Source organism: Aphelocoma coerulescens, chromosome 3 (genome assembly GCF_041296385.1).
Source record: "Aphelocoma coerulescens isolate FSJ_1873_10779 chromosome 3, UR_Acoe_1.0, whole genome shotgun sequence".
NCBI lineage: Eukaryota > Metazoa > Chordata > Aves > Passeriformes > Corvidae > Aphelocoma > Aphelocoma coerulescens.
The window spans coordinates 33,550,104-33,565,373 of record NC_091016.1 but is presented as its reverse complement, the minus strand read 5'-3'; the positions used below and the strand labels follow the sequence as shown (position 1 = coordinate 33,565,373).

The window sequence follows — 15,270 nt, the reverse complement described above, 5'->3', positions numbered from 1 at the left end:
AAATCTATGGCACAGAGAGGAAAGCGAAGAGATTGCACCGATCTGCAGAAAGGTCACCTCTGGGCTGCACTGTGCCAAGCTTTCTCAAACCCACTTTATTTGGACTACAACACAAAACTGGCACACACAGCTGGCGACTGCTGCAGAGGCTATTCAAATGTTAACGTTCTCAATGATAAACAGCCAAAAAAAAGTTCTGTGTAAGCAAATAGGAACAAACAACTAATCTAAAACTGGTTGCTAAGAGACAGAGGATTTCAGCCAAAACCATCCCAAAGCCCCAAGAATACTTTATTTTTGATCAAAGAAAGTACCTGTAGATGACACCATGTTGGTGAAGAAACATGAGTGCTGATGTGACCTCTGCAGCATAAAAGCGGGATCGAGGCTCGTCAAATTTGCGTGAGCGCTGGATTTGAAACATTAGGTCTCCTCCATTTACATATTCCATGACGAAAAAGAGGCGGTCCTGAAATTAATTAAACAGTGCTATTTAGCTAATTTCTTTTAGTGGCATAAAAGACTGTTTGAAGCTGCACATGAGGTGACTGGAGCATTTACATCAAGAAATAAAAGAAACCAATGGTACGATTCTGAAAAAGGAGACAACCAAAACCTACCAAATCTAAAGAAAATGAGATGAGTCTCAAAGTGAGAAATGAGAAAAAGGCAATCGAAATACTGTATTAAACAACAGACACACATAAACCTCCACATATCAACAAATACATATGGAATTATAATCAATGCCATATAATAATAGAGATACTTAAGTGATGTTTCTTTTATAACTTAGCCATAACCATGAAAAGATAAGTCAATTTTATCGACTACTGACAGGCTGCTGGGCAAATTTCAATCTCCTTCTTTCTTCACTTCTCCCTTACCAGTTACTTTGTCTGCAAAGCATCTTCTCCAAATAATGTAGAAATTATTTAGAATTGTTAAGCTATAGAAAGTAGTGCTGCCGATCTCAAACACTTATATGTGGTTTTTTTTAATTGCTTCAAACTTTCATAATGAAATAGGATTGTATTATTAAAATATGTATCAGGTTCTTTTTATTTTCTTCTCATGCTTATCACTTCCCTGTTCAAGCTTTCAAGTCTATTTCCATGATGGAGGACTAGAAACAAACTTTCCTTGAGAACAGCAACTGAGATTCTCAGGCAGTCATACCATTAACCCAAAAGTTAAGCATGTGTTGAAATAGCCAGAACTGAAAATATCAGTAAACTAAAGATGTGCTTGGCCTCTTGAACCATTTATTATCTAAACTGGCAATGCAGGTGAAGGCATAAGGAAAAGAAATGACACACACCCACTTGATATAATATAGATCCTAATTTTTTAAGTGTTTCTTACAAATTTTCCTATTTTTCCCTAGTCTGTACTAATACCCCTAAATCTTCAACTCCTTGCCCGTTCACCCTCGGTGAATGGCTACTTCACATTCTTTATTTCCTTACTGTTAATGATCTATAGCTATATGCACATGAGTTTAGTTAGAGGTGGAGGTAATCCTGATGTGATGCGACAGAGACATTTCTTTCCCTGGTCACATGAGTCACAGGTGTGTGAGCATGGGACTTCACCCCTCTGCAGCTCTGATGTTACATTGCAGTTTGGCTCTAGCTCCTAGTGCCTGGTGTGCTGGGTTGAAGAAAAGGAGACAAGATGTGACATTGCTTTGGACAAGGAAAAACAACAGAAGATCGAAGTTAATTAACCTCCCCCTAGTGAATCCAAGCCTGCAGATTACACAGTTTATACATATGAATCCAGAAATTCATAGATGTTTGTCATTTGTCCTTAATCATCTACTCTATCACTCAGACTCCGAGCATAGCACTTAAAAATACCCTTAAACTTAAGTGTGTGCATTAATCCTGCTCATTAAGTGCCTGAATGTTGTACTTATCAGGGATGCTTCCTGGAGGAGGCTAGAAATGTTTGTCTGACTTTTTGCTGATTACAGAAAGAGGATGGAGAAAAAAACTTTGTGCCTTTCCTCCTGCATCTTGGGAACACAGAGACTGCCAGACTGGATGAAATTTGGAAAGCCAGGTGAACTGGCATTTTTGGTAAAACATTGCTAATGACTTTGGTTCGTTTTCCACAATTTTTCTTACTATTCCCTAGGAAGGAAAACCTCCTGAAGAATAGCATCAAAGCTTCTGGCTGCATCATACACTCAAAAGAGCATGGATTCAGAGCCATGTCTTTGTTCTTTTTGTAATGCATATCAGTACTGCTGATATGAAATGCTCAAAATCATAGCACAGACCTTCTGACATTAGTGTAGGGTTTAACTATGACCCTTTTTGCTTCTTTAAGCAAAAATATGGGTCCTGGTGCTGTCTGTCTGATTTATCTTTGAAACCAGTAAGAATTACAGAATTATATTAAGAATTATATTAAGAATAATAAGAATATTAAGAATTATATCTTTTAAAAGAAAATCTGATAGTTCTCAGATGGTCTCAGGATTTCAGAAGCTAGAGCTCAAGGATAACCTCAATACAGTCAGTTTTGTGATGAAGCCAGTCAAAAGCATAGCTGTACTGCTACTGGAATATACTGTAAGAGGATACGACATCCCTAAGAAGAAGATGTGGGCACTGCCCTTTGTTAGGCTTCTCACTTCTGCACCACAGACTGGGTATCTCTGAAGAGCAGTTTCAAGTATCCTTTTGCAGGTCTTTGCCTAAGATTCTCTCGCATGGACACAGTTCAGTGTTTCAAGCACAAAACCCATTGGACTGCAGGCTGAGGAGAGCACGACTAACACTTGGCGAAAGTAACTTCTAACACTTGCTGAAACTGAGCTTTCTTACATTGCTATTTTAACCTTTCTGAAGTCAACAGTCTGGACTTGAGTGGGCTCAACAAGGAAAACGAAGCTGCAATTCCCATTCTCCTGAGCAGCCATACTCATTCCCAATGTTGCTATCATTTTGCTGCATCTGTGTGACAAGTGGAAAGCAAACAATGCTGATGCGACGTGATGGTGCTGTGCCTTACAGCTGTGACTCCCAAATGGTGACCCTCAACTTGTCATTGAGCTGGGAGCTGCTGCTCCCAACAGTGATAACACCAGAAAAAGGTGGATTTACACAATTGTGTAGATGAGGGCCGTCTCCTAACATGTCAGGATGGATATACATTTTTTTGTTCTCATATTAAATACTCTGTGCTTGATCCAAACAAAGCCAATGCTTTTTGTGACATTCATTAAATGCCTAACTGCTGATTATAAATGTCAGAAATTGTGTTTAGTTAAAGCTTCAAGTTCTTTTATTGTAGTCCAGTCTTTTTTAGGTCACTTACAGTTTAGCTACCTGAAAATTTAACCTGGACTCTTTAGCAGAGTATCATGTCACCAGACAGTCTGAACAAAAGGTTTAGCAGTATTCCCTGAGCTGGACACGGATATCTGTCAATTATCTATCTATCTATCTATCTATCTATCTATCTATCTATCTATCTATCTATCTATCTATCTATCTATCTATCTATCTATCCTCTTTCATATCTTCCTTATTGTGCACATCCCATTCTCAATTTGAGAGGGTATTTCTGACAGATTATGCAGCTTGCTTACTTGACAATCTCATCAAAAGTATACCTACTAAAAGCTGAATTAACAGCCCAGTAACCGAATTTGCTCTGGTATTGAATTTTTCTGCTACACATCTGTATTTCAAGTCACTTTTCCAGTTTTCCTCAGTAAATATTTCAGTTTTCTAGTGAAAATTCCCAGGAAAAAAAAAGTTTGAAAGTTCTGTTCTCTCTTTACAGTGAGTCTGGGAAAGCCCACTAGCATGGAGTAAACAGTAAGATGCACAACATGCACAAACACAGCAGACTAGAATTTCAATATTAGAAGGTGTCATCTTTTTTTGATGAAATATATTCAGTCCCTATGGAAACGACTTTCTTAAAAGCACTCTCTGGTCTTTCTTTTTGGTCAGGACAATGATGTGATTATCTGAGACTCACATTTACTTGAAAAGAAGATGCAAGAGAAGAAAGAATATTTTATGAATAGGAGCTGAGATTGGCAAGTCTATTTTATTTCCATAACCTCAACAACAACAGACACACTACTTTGATTTTTGCACTCCAACATTTTTCCCTATCTTTCATCAAAGGTTAATGTTCAAAATACAGGTTCCCAACCCTCTGACTCCTTCCTTTCTGTCATAATGTGAGCACACACACAGAGTGACCCAATGAGACCTCAGAGTTCAATGCAGAGGATGAAATCTCCCACAGGTAGTGAAATAACTGTATTATTCCTGATTATATGTATCTTGCTACATGTATCACCAGGAGTTATTAAAACATTGAAGTATGAGAATATAAAGTGAACACCCTTAAAAATTATACATTAAGGGACAATGCAGCGTTTACTCAGTTAAAAATGAGATACAAGGTGTGACTTTATTATCAATTGTGTTCCAAGAGAAAATTGAATGGGTTTGGTTTGGACTGCATTATTTTTGAACTTTGTTTTCATAACATTTGGGAAGTATGTTTTGATGAATAAAATAAATGTAAAGAGTCCTGGGAACTCTTTAATTATATAAACTGAAATAAGAGGCAAAATCACAAAGACATTACAGATTAATCCTCTCTTGGCACCTATAAAGCAAAAATAGTACTGCAAAGAAAGCTAATATGTTTTCTGAAGTAAACTAATATGTTTTCTGAAGTAATTTGATTCTGTTTCAGGGTTTATTTTAGCCCTTAATCATACCTGCTTTTCCTCGAATTTCTCAAAAGATATGGTTGAATGAGAATACCTAAAATAACAAATGGAAAGAAAAGCAGAGCAGAGTGCACAGGTAAGAGATTTCGAAAGAAAACTGGATATGAAATAAACAGGATAGAAATCAAAACAAAAGAAGCCCAACTCTGTATTTCCATAGGATTTTTCTGACCACAAATGTAACTCCTATATTGGAATGCATAATGCCTGTTTTAATATCTCTATGATTTGAGTCTCACCTCCCAACTTTCTTAATTGAGAGTCTCCTGCATGCTCTGTGTCATCAAAACTGGACACCAAAAGCAACCTCAGTCTTCATTCTTATCCCTGTATGGAGAAGTAGGCTTACTAGTTAAACTAGAAATCTTGTTTCATTTCTCTCATTCCACTCCTCTAATTTTGTCTCAGTTTAATTTTTCATCCTTCTTGACATTCGAAATAGCCACCCCTTGATCTACAGTAAGTCCTTCTAACTAATACTTCACACTTCATTGTGATTATTGCCATTCTCCTATTTTCAGCTTTATTTATATTTCTTTTGTTTATATCTGACTAAGTATTACATGCACTCCCTGCCACTTTATATTTACTTGGGTTTAGATGTTGCGAATTTCACTGGACAGAGGTTCTTTTTTTTTTTTTTGGAATAATGTACATGGTTTTAATTGGGGAAAGGAGGGGAGATTTCCAGAAACATCAATAGCAATAAAATCTAAGGACATAACAGATTCAATCCAGCTCCTCTTTGTGGAGGTGTGATTAATGACCAAGACCTTCCTACTAGTAAGACCAGATAATCTTGCCAATCAGTTCTGATTTAACAGATGACACTATACAGTCTATTAGTTGTTTAGACGTGGAATAATACCATTGTTAGGGAACAAGCTTCTATGTAAACCCTGTATGAAAGGCTAGGCATAGAAAGACTTTGATGTATTGTTTACATTAATTATTGTGTAGATCTTAAAAGACTTTTAAAAAATTGTTATCAGTCATTAACCCGTCTGTCCTTCGTTTGTTTTCCAATTAAAATCTCATTAACATTAAATTGCAGTCTAAAGACAATCCACTGATAGACATAAAACCATGTACAATTATCACTTCAATCTGAAGAACAGAAACTTTTTTTTTCCTTTCAAATGAGTCCTAACAGCTAGGGGACCCAATATGCAGTTCAACATAGCCTCATCACTGAAACATTACAAAACAAAAATAAATCATGCAATCTGTCTCCCAGTGTCAAAACAGAGCTGTGCATCCATGGCACAAGTCGGAGAACAAATCTTTCCACTACTGTTTTTTGTCCCCCAGTTCAACTTTTACAATACTTAAAATCATTTAGGAAAGGCAGTGAACATGGACTCAAGCAAAATTCACAATTGATAAATCTTAGCAGCCTACACCAACAACCATCTTTTCCTTATGTTTTCATACAATTGGCTGTGAATAAATTCTTCCTGTTGACTGTGAATAAATTCTTCCTGATTCTCACTAGTTCCCTAAACGAAGTTCTTTTTATGAATACAGATTTTTCCTCCCAATTTCAGAAAGTTGTATTTGAATTAGATTTCTTCAGAGGCCCCTGAAAGCATCAAGGAAACTAATGTGTATCAAATACAGGTAATGTAAATTAGTTCACATTCTAGTAGAGTACTGTTACATAATGGAATATGCTTAGCCACTAAAATTGTTGCAAAACAAAAGTCAAAGATACAACTTCTATTGCTCAAGAAGTCAGGTAAATGTATCACCTTGGTATGCTCTGTAAGATGATATTTTATTCATGTCATGCATGTATGGAATTCTTCTTCAACTAATACAAAACAGTGATTACTTAACTCTATTTAAACAGGATGCTCAAACAGTTTATTTAAAATTACCTAAAACTACAGCAACTGTCCCACCCCTCAGAACTTAAATAAACATTTCCTGCTTCTGATGGAAATTGCACAGGCATACTGTACACAAAACTATGTGCAAACCTTCACCACCCTGAGACGAAGATTAACCAGGACGGCAGATTCATTTTCCACAATCCCAGCATTAGGAGGGAAAAATATAAATCCAAGAGAAAAACCAGGTACAACACTAAAGAAAACAACAAGAAGCTCTCTCCTGTTCTTGTGATTCCTTTTTGAAGTTCACAGTAACAATCTCCAACAGGACACTACAACAGGTTATCTGTCTCTGATTGCAGTGTTTATAATCGGGGCTAATTGTGTCGTTTTTCCTGTTCTGTACCAGGGCTTTCAAGGAGTTCCAAATAAGAAGGGGACAATTTCTACGAATCCCATATTTCTTAGAATAAATAATCTGTACTGATCTGTACATGATAGGAACTGCTATCTTAAATTTCCCATGAGATACCTACATCTTTCACTTAACACAAAATGCACATGTTCAGATTTTGTATTGGAGGATTTTTTTGTCAGGTGGACACTCCAAATTTCTCTCAAGCTAGTGAATACTATTATAGTTAGGGCTTATTGCTCAGTTTTACTCAGCTTTGCGCAGTATTTAATTTCAAATTCATTTTTTGCCCTTGAAAGAATTGCCTCAAAGTTAAAACTTAGACCAGAGAGAATCAGAGAACCACATAAAACTGGATAAAGAAGTCTTGCAAGGTCATCCACAGCTGACAGGCAGGATCAGCTGTACCTAACCCAAGGGGAACCAACCTTTTCAATGCTGCAAGGCAGTCTCTGGACACCATAAGCCAGAGATCTAAATCTGTGAACCTGAATGGCCCTGCTGAGTGGACTCAATTTGGCCCACAAAGACCTAGAAGCAGGAGCCTCTGCTATTCTGGTCTGCCAGAGGGCAAATGGGTTTGTCTGCATTCCACTGCAGCCAAGTCTCATTTCTGCCAGATATGCCCTGCTCCCTTCTCAGTCCCCTTGTCAGCAGCAAAAGACAGTAGTTAATAGTGTTCCTTGAACATATTCTGGCTCACAGGTCAGAAAATTGTATCAGTTACTGAAAATAAATTGATCTTCCCCTAAAAATCAACACTGATGAACAGTCCTTCACCTCCTCTGGCAGTCTGTTTCAGTATTTATAGAAGATACCACTGGAAATCTTTCACTGCTGCAAATCATTTGCATTACTTCTTATTCTAACCTTAGTCAAAGTATCAATTCCTAGCTGTGCTGGAAGTTATATAATACCTCCAGAGAAACAAATCTGTGCTTTCCACCTTTGTTTCTTATAAAAAGAACCAGTTACTTTTCTTGATTTTACAAAATTGATTACAGAATATTCCTATTCTGTTTGTAGAGACCTCAGATATTATGTTAGTTGAAAGCTTGTGGCATAAAAACCACTTCTAAAGTCTTGAAGATGGTTTCAAATGTAGCTGCCCTTGAGACACTCAAAAATCCCTCTCTACCCCATCATACCATACCATGTGAATGGACAGAAAAAGCTACAAATCAAATGCAATTGGTTTTCAAACAGTGCTTTCAAAATCAGTGTGGAGATTCTCAAATCCTTTACAATGTCTTACTGTAAAGACTTGCCTTGCAGCATGTACTCAGCTGTGAGTTGCTCAAAAGGGGTTTTTAAGCAAGATGTTTGTCTGAGATCTCTGTATGCCATAAAAGAATCCTGGTATGTCACTTTTGTCATGGGAGATTCATGTTGCCTCCCTATGGAATATCAATGGATGCTGGAACAAATTTTTTTGTTTTTCATGCCCATAACACATCCCATAGTACTATTCAGCAAGGAAAATGTGGCCAGTATTATGTATCTTGAGATAAATTGGCTGGCTTGGGTGGGGGACTTACTACGTGCAAGCAGTAGGTCACAGAACCAGGGAAGTAACAAGTTAATGATTCAAAGCAGGAAACATTATCCAGGACCTCATGGACATCACCTATTCTTTGCAAAAAAGTTCAAGGGATCATTAACTTTCACCTAGACTGACACTCAAGAAGAAAGTTTTATTTAATGGCAGTTCCAAAGACATACCCAGCAATACTCTAAAACTGTCCAAAATGAAGAGAAGCCAGCCTGTCCCAAATTCATAGTGAAAAAAATGTGCCATTTGTTTATCACCTCAGCACTAATACTTCTAGAAAAGTTTAGTTGATTGTTTCAATTGTTGAAATACTCTAATCCCACATTACTGTGGCAAGCAAAATTCACTGCCGTTGACATCACTTGTGAAATGTACAGGTCTTCTGCTGTACCACAGATGCTGGAAAATGAGCAAGCATGGCTATGAGTAAAATCTATACTCTAGACTCTGCAACCATCAATCATATATTGCTCAGAATAACAGATTAACATTACCTCCCTCACACAGACCTTTTTCCTGAGCAATTTATGAACACCTGATCTTGAATACAGTCTTCCTGCTGTTTTCTCAGATAATTAATTTTGTCAGATTATTATCTGGACCAAATTTACTATGCATTGGATTAGCTGGTGTATCAGGCTCACACTAGGTCTAGTAAAAAAGAAAACATCATCCAAAATTAATCCCGTTTTTTTTAAAAATATATGAAATTTAGAGTAATTCAATGTAGCACAGAAATAGCAGGTGGAGAGTTGTCAGCTGGCTCTCCTCCATAGAGCTCTCATTTTACTCACTGAGAATATGACATAAAATTCTAGCTCTGAGTTGCCTGAATAGACAAAAATTTCATATTAAGACCCTAAAATATTCTCATGTGAGTGCAAATATGTTCAATTTTTTACCTCCTTCCTGCTTTAAATTAAGAAGAATTAAAATTTTGGTTGTTAGTGATCTTGGTCACTGATGGATATTATACCTCCTCCCCATGTGAATGTTTTCTATGTGACACCTATAAAATAATATATCTAATTTTCTGACACAGTATTTACAGGGCTTAGGGGTGAGATTCTCTTTAGCTCAAATAGGGTTTAGATCAGGATTAAATTTTGAATGCTGTAATATGTGGAATTTATTAGCCAAGGGCATGCAATGAAAATGCTGAACAAATTATGTGCATTTGCATTTCATCAGCTCAATCCCCCAGCTTCCAACCTTAGACATGAACTGCCACAAAAATCTTCTAAATTTGGGAAAATCTTCAACCCCAAATTATCCTGGAGGGGTATGTGTTGTGTTGTCACTGGATTTTCCTGGGAGCTGGGGCAAACCTTTCAGTGTGGCCCCAGTTGCATTGCTGGGAGCTGGGAGCTCCACGATGAGCTCAGGGAAGGAGCACTCCCTGGGTAGCAACCCTGCTCCCTGCCTGCCCCCTGAAAGCCCAAGCTCCATGAGCAAGAACCCCAGAAGGGTCCCAGCTGGTGTAATACAGTTCTTGTGCCCTTCCTCTCACATAAGGGAGAAACACAACTGGAATCCTCTGCAGAAATGGTGTGGTTTGTAGTTCTAGTCACTTCAAAAGAGGTATCAAGTAGGAAAAGCTTCTCAGGCCATTTCCCTAATACCTTCATTTGATGACAGATAAGCTGAGAAAAGCGCCTTTTATGAAATTCTTTGATCTCATCTTCTTTTGGTGTTGTTTGGAAAAAAGAACTGTTCTGGTGAGATAATTTTAAAGACTTCTCATTTAATGGCCTGATGCACATGGCAGAAAATTATATCAAGCCTGCAAAATGTCATTATGCAGAAAATGTTACAATGTGCAGGCAGCTATTAATATTCCTTTGTTCTGATTCTTATAGGAAAAATATAAACACTGTCTTCCAAATAGAACTAACTTTAAAGTTTTTGAAGGCACCTCAGAACTTCTAAGAACAACTTTTAACCTGTTTATATTCTACCAGGGAGCTTAGATAGAGATGGCACATGTCATAGGTGTCTCCTCAGCCCCTAGGCTGGCTCTGGTACCTTCCTTGTCTTTGCAATTCCTGTTTTCTTACGCTGTTTGGGCATCTAGTTTATGTCTTTGAGCACACAGGGAAACATATCGGATGCTACAAAGTAATAGGGAACACTCTGGGGAATGCAGCCAGTTGGTCCAGCAGCAGTGACATCAGAAGGAAAAGGAACCCAGTTAAGGAAGATAATGAAAATGACAGGACAAAATATTCATCCGGCAACGAATTTCTCAGAAATTATCCAGTACTGTGAAAAAAACCCAACCAGAAGTAATCAGCTGAGTGGGCAAGTTCTAATGTCCCAGCCATGATACGCTGCTAACAGAGCTCCTTGTTTCCAGGATGCAATCAGCTGACTGAAAGGCAGAAGCTATCTTCTCAGATTTATGCACAACTGCCAGTTGTGATCCTGGAGGAATCTACAATGACTTTACCAATGAGTTACTTGTATACAAGCTATCAAAAGCTGTCTGCTGAGAAATGACTTCCAGTCACACATATCAGGACCAGGCATACTGAACCGAAAGGGGCAGACTACAGCAGAAATACATGAGCAGATTTTATATTTACGTTTCTCAGTTTATGTGTTCAGCATTTGTTAGAAAAGAAAGCATAAATGTATAGGTATTGCCTCTCTCCCCATGCAAGAACAAATTCTTGCCGTTGCACCAGACTGTGAAAGAGTTTTCTTGCATTACAGAATTTAGCACTGGGAAAACCTGCTCCTTTTCCTAGCTCAGAACTCTACTTGCCCATGAACACTGTAGAATACATTGGACACTGTAGAGGGAAAGAAGGCAAAACAAACAGGTACAAAAAGTTATTCAAACATTTGATATTTTGTCCTGTAAGTTAACTTGCCTAATAGGAACTTGATTTGAACAATAGTGCATTTATTAATAAAGAAGTAAACCAGAATTCTCCAAAAGCTTTTAAACTTCTTTTCCTGTAATGTGGAAATGAGTGTTAGAAAAACTGTGCTGCAGCAGGGCCAGCTTCTTTACATACTGCCTAGATATTCCATTTTTGATGCTCTATGTGTTACAGAGACATTCGCTACCAGATATTCTTTCTTAAATTGTTATTTCTGCTGAAGTAGAAAAAGAGGTATGGTGAAAAGACTGGTTCTTCCTCCACAGATGATTTTTTTTTCCTGAGAAAAAGTAACCAAAAAACCCAAGGAAAATGAAGTATGAGCATTAAAGAGAGGGCTTTTACCAATTTTGCAGTACAAGCTTCTTATTCTAATAATTTCACAGCCTGTACAAGTCATTCATAATTAGTGTTTCCATCCTCTGCATGTTCCTCATACCTCCTTACTCTTACAACCAACTCAATCACTTTGCACTAAGGACAAAATCCCATCATTATTCACTGATGCACCTAGAAGAACACAGTATTTTGTATTCAGCAATTTTACACAAGTCAGAGTGCAGTAAAACATTCTCTGGTCTTGTTTTAGGACTTGATTTTCTAACTTTTGTACATTAGAGCAGGCCACTGACTCCTACAGGACCCTTTGTGAGATTAAGTGTTAAGGAATTGACTTATACTTTTAGAAAGTTTGTGATGGAGGAGGACAGGGAATCCTGTGCTCCTTTCAAAGGACGGAGATGAATGAAGTCTGTGGCAACATAAAGATACTCAGTAGCAGATAAACAGCTCTTCTGTATTATGTGAAGCGTTTCAGTAACGTTCCCACGTACTTAAAAACGAAGGTCAGCCAGTGACAACAGTTGGTTCTAGCTTGACAACACAGCAAGAAACTTCTATTGCACTGTGATCATCCAGATGGAAAATTTATATGAGATACTGTCATATCAGTTCACAAACTATGCCCTGGATGCCAGAAATAACTAAAAGTCTAGAGTTTACTTGAACATGATGTTCTGAATAGAAAAAGTAGTTGCATTTGTACTAACAAAACCTTCCTGAGGATTTTAAGTTACTTAAAATGAGACATTAGCATTGAGTAACTGTGTCTCTGCTCACACGAAAAAAAACCCAGCAGAGTTTGTTTTGCTGTTTTTACCAAAGAGACTTTCTTTTTGGGAACTCGGCTAAGCCAAAACAAAATAATTATGACAGAAAAAATAAGGGTGTTGCTTTCCTGATGTAAGTTAAGAGATGTTTCCATTCAGAAATGTCTAATTCCAGATTTTTATTCAGGACCCCTCTTTTCTTACAGGTATTGACTCATAGTACTCTGACAGGCACATCAACATGCTGATGGCTTATTTCCTCAAACTTAAGCTCAGTCCTTCACACTGGACATATCAAACAAAAATGTTCACCTCAAACATATATTATTATTAATTGTCATAAAATGCCATAACAAGACCAACTTTCTGCTGATACTGCACTTAGTAATACAGCCTGAAAGCTTCTCTGCACCCATACTTGGTATATGCCAGTAAGGGATAGAATTAGGATGTAAAGGGAGAAAAAGCAAGACAAATAGACAAAGAAATATTAGAAGAAGTGTTTACAGGGTATCTGCCGCCTAACCTTAGTGAGTTGCAGCCTCTGCTGATTGCTGGAGCCACTGATGAAGCCTCAGGAACCAACTCCCTTTACTAAGCTCCAGGGGTGCATGTTATACCTGACTTTTTACAGATGCCCTGCTTACCTCCCACTGAGCAAGCTTCAGCACATTGACTACAGCAACAGAAGAAGAGATGCTCATCCACACTTCGGGAAGTGTATCCTTCGTTGAGATAGGATAACACAAAGCTATCACTGAATCAGGTCATTTGGGAACAGAAAGACTAAAAGTTCCTAACTTCATGACTGGTACAAGGCCAGACACATGACTACCCTCTCTTTGCCTCCTCATGCATCACCTGTCTTATTCCTAGGCAACTCTTAACGTAAGTTTCACTAAATAGTGATGATAGACCATTGTTTCTCAAGGTTTTCAGTGCTCTTCCCAAAACCTCGCTGTGGAAACGTGACAACATCAAAATTCCCTTGTCATGGGGAGATGGGGGTCAGTCTGAAGAGCAGCTCACAGACAGAGCTTCTGCCCTGGGTAAATGTTCTGAGCAAATCCCTGTGCAGCTGCTGTTGCTAAGCAGAAACCATATAACCTGCTCTACCACAGACCAGCTGCCAGAGAGGGAAACTTAACCTGCTTATGCTCTTTCCTGTGCCTCTTGTACACACCACTATTCCACCCACAGACTCAGTGTTTCATGTTCTGATTTGACCTCATGCAAGAGAAAACCACACAACAAAAAGGGAGAATGAAAGTATGACAATGAGTAAAGACTAAAAAGTTAACATTAAACATGATTAATAAAAATTCAAATAGATATGTCTCCTTCAAAATAACTAACATATGGACAGCTTCTCCTATTCATTCAGAAAATGGTAAGAGACCAAAATAGAGTGCTACCACATGAACTGATACAAAGAGATGAGGACCATGACAGACTACCTCAACAAAGGACCCTCGGCTAAGCTGAGCACTCTCATCTTCTGCAGCCTCAAATGTAGCATTTATATCCTCCTTGCACTTACAAAATAGCTAATGATAGAGTTCAGGGCTCTGAGGGCACTGCCAGGCCCCAGCGGCCCTGTCCAGTCTTCCCTGAGGAGAGACAAGCCCTTAACACTGCCCATGGGAGCTGCCTTTTGGACCAGCTGAGGGCTGTAGGTGTGTACCTTTGGACCTGGCTCTCAAGTGAACCCTGGCCCTGTTTCATGCCCCCACCCTGCTGGGGGCTGTCAGTGGACACCCTGACCAACAGACAGCTCTGCTTGTCACATCTGGACCCTGTAGCTAGCTCTGCACTGGCTGGTGAGCATGGCCTGTGCTGGGTCACTCTCAGCCCCCAGTGCTCAAGCTGGCTCTTACTCTCACTGACAGTGTGCATCTATTTCCAAAGGTATGAACAATTTTAAACCAATGGTGGTTAAATTTATACCCTCAAAAGAAGGCAATTAATGTTGGTACAAGATGATGCCCAGGAATTTCAGGCACAGGAAGATTTTCTCTCTGAAGCACAGGTGGTCCCCTGCATGACTTACTCACTAGCCAAGCTGCTTCTGGGAGAGACAGTGGAGGGAGAGATAAATTACTGTGTCGATGGCAAGTCCCTTTGAGGTTACAGATGAGAACTTTGGTCTGGACTGAGTAAGGCCGAACTCCCCCTAAGGCTCAGTAAAGTGTTAGTAGCTTTCATAAACAGATTGGCAGATTCCCCTGAAGCAAAGAGCAGGGACACACTGAGCAAGGGATGCCATGAGGACATGACCAAGAGTCACAGACCTCTGACTTTGGCAAAGCTTTTGTGAGATCAGATTTGCACCTGCTGCTTGGGTCAGCACACGTATGGAGGCTTTGGGTTGCATATACTCACTAGGCAACCTCAGTGCATACCAAAGCATGGTTAATTGAAAACATCAGTCCTGGTAATACATGCTTGTATGTGCAAATGCTTGCACCTTTTGAATATACATTTACTTTATTGATGAGATCTCCAAAGTGAGTTAAGTTTGCTAGCTGCTCAATGAATTTCTATCTTCCCTTGGAGGAAAAGTCTTTTGATACACAGCAAACACAGACTTCAACTTATCTACTGTGTCTATAGTCTTTTTAAATTATCTAGAAAACTGCTTCTTTGATTTGTTCTTTAGCTGGTTAAAGGTTAAAAAGCTTTAAAGAACACAGCATT

At 38.6% G+C, this 15,270-nt stretch overlaps 1 protein-coding gene across 4 annotated transcripts in view; it reads right to left on the bottom strand.

Annotated features, from left to right (window-relative positions):
* The window catches only part of PRKCE (protein kinase C epsilon), a 285,664-nt gene that overhangs the window by 53,887 nt on the left and 216,507 nt on the right, over nucleotides 1–15,270 (bottom strand). For all 4 annotated transcript variants that reach the window (XM_069009762.1, XM_069009763.1, XM_069009766.1 and 1 more), the window contains one exon: nucleotides 315–469. In XM_069009762.1, coding sequence (XP_068865863.1) covers nucleotides 315–469 — 155 coding nt within the window. The remainder of the gene's footprint in view (nucleotides 1–314; nucleotides 470–15,270) is intronic.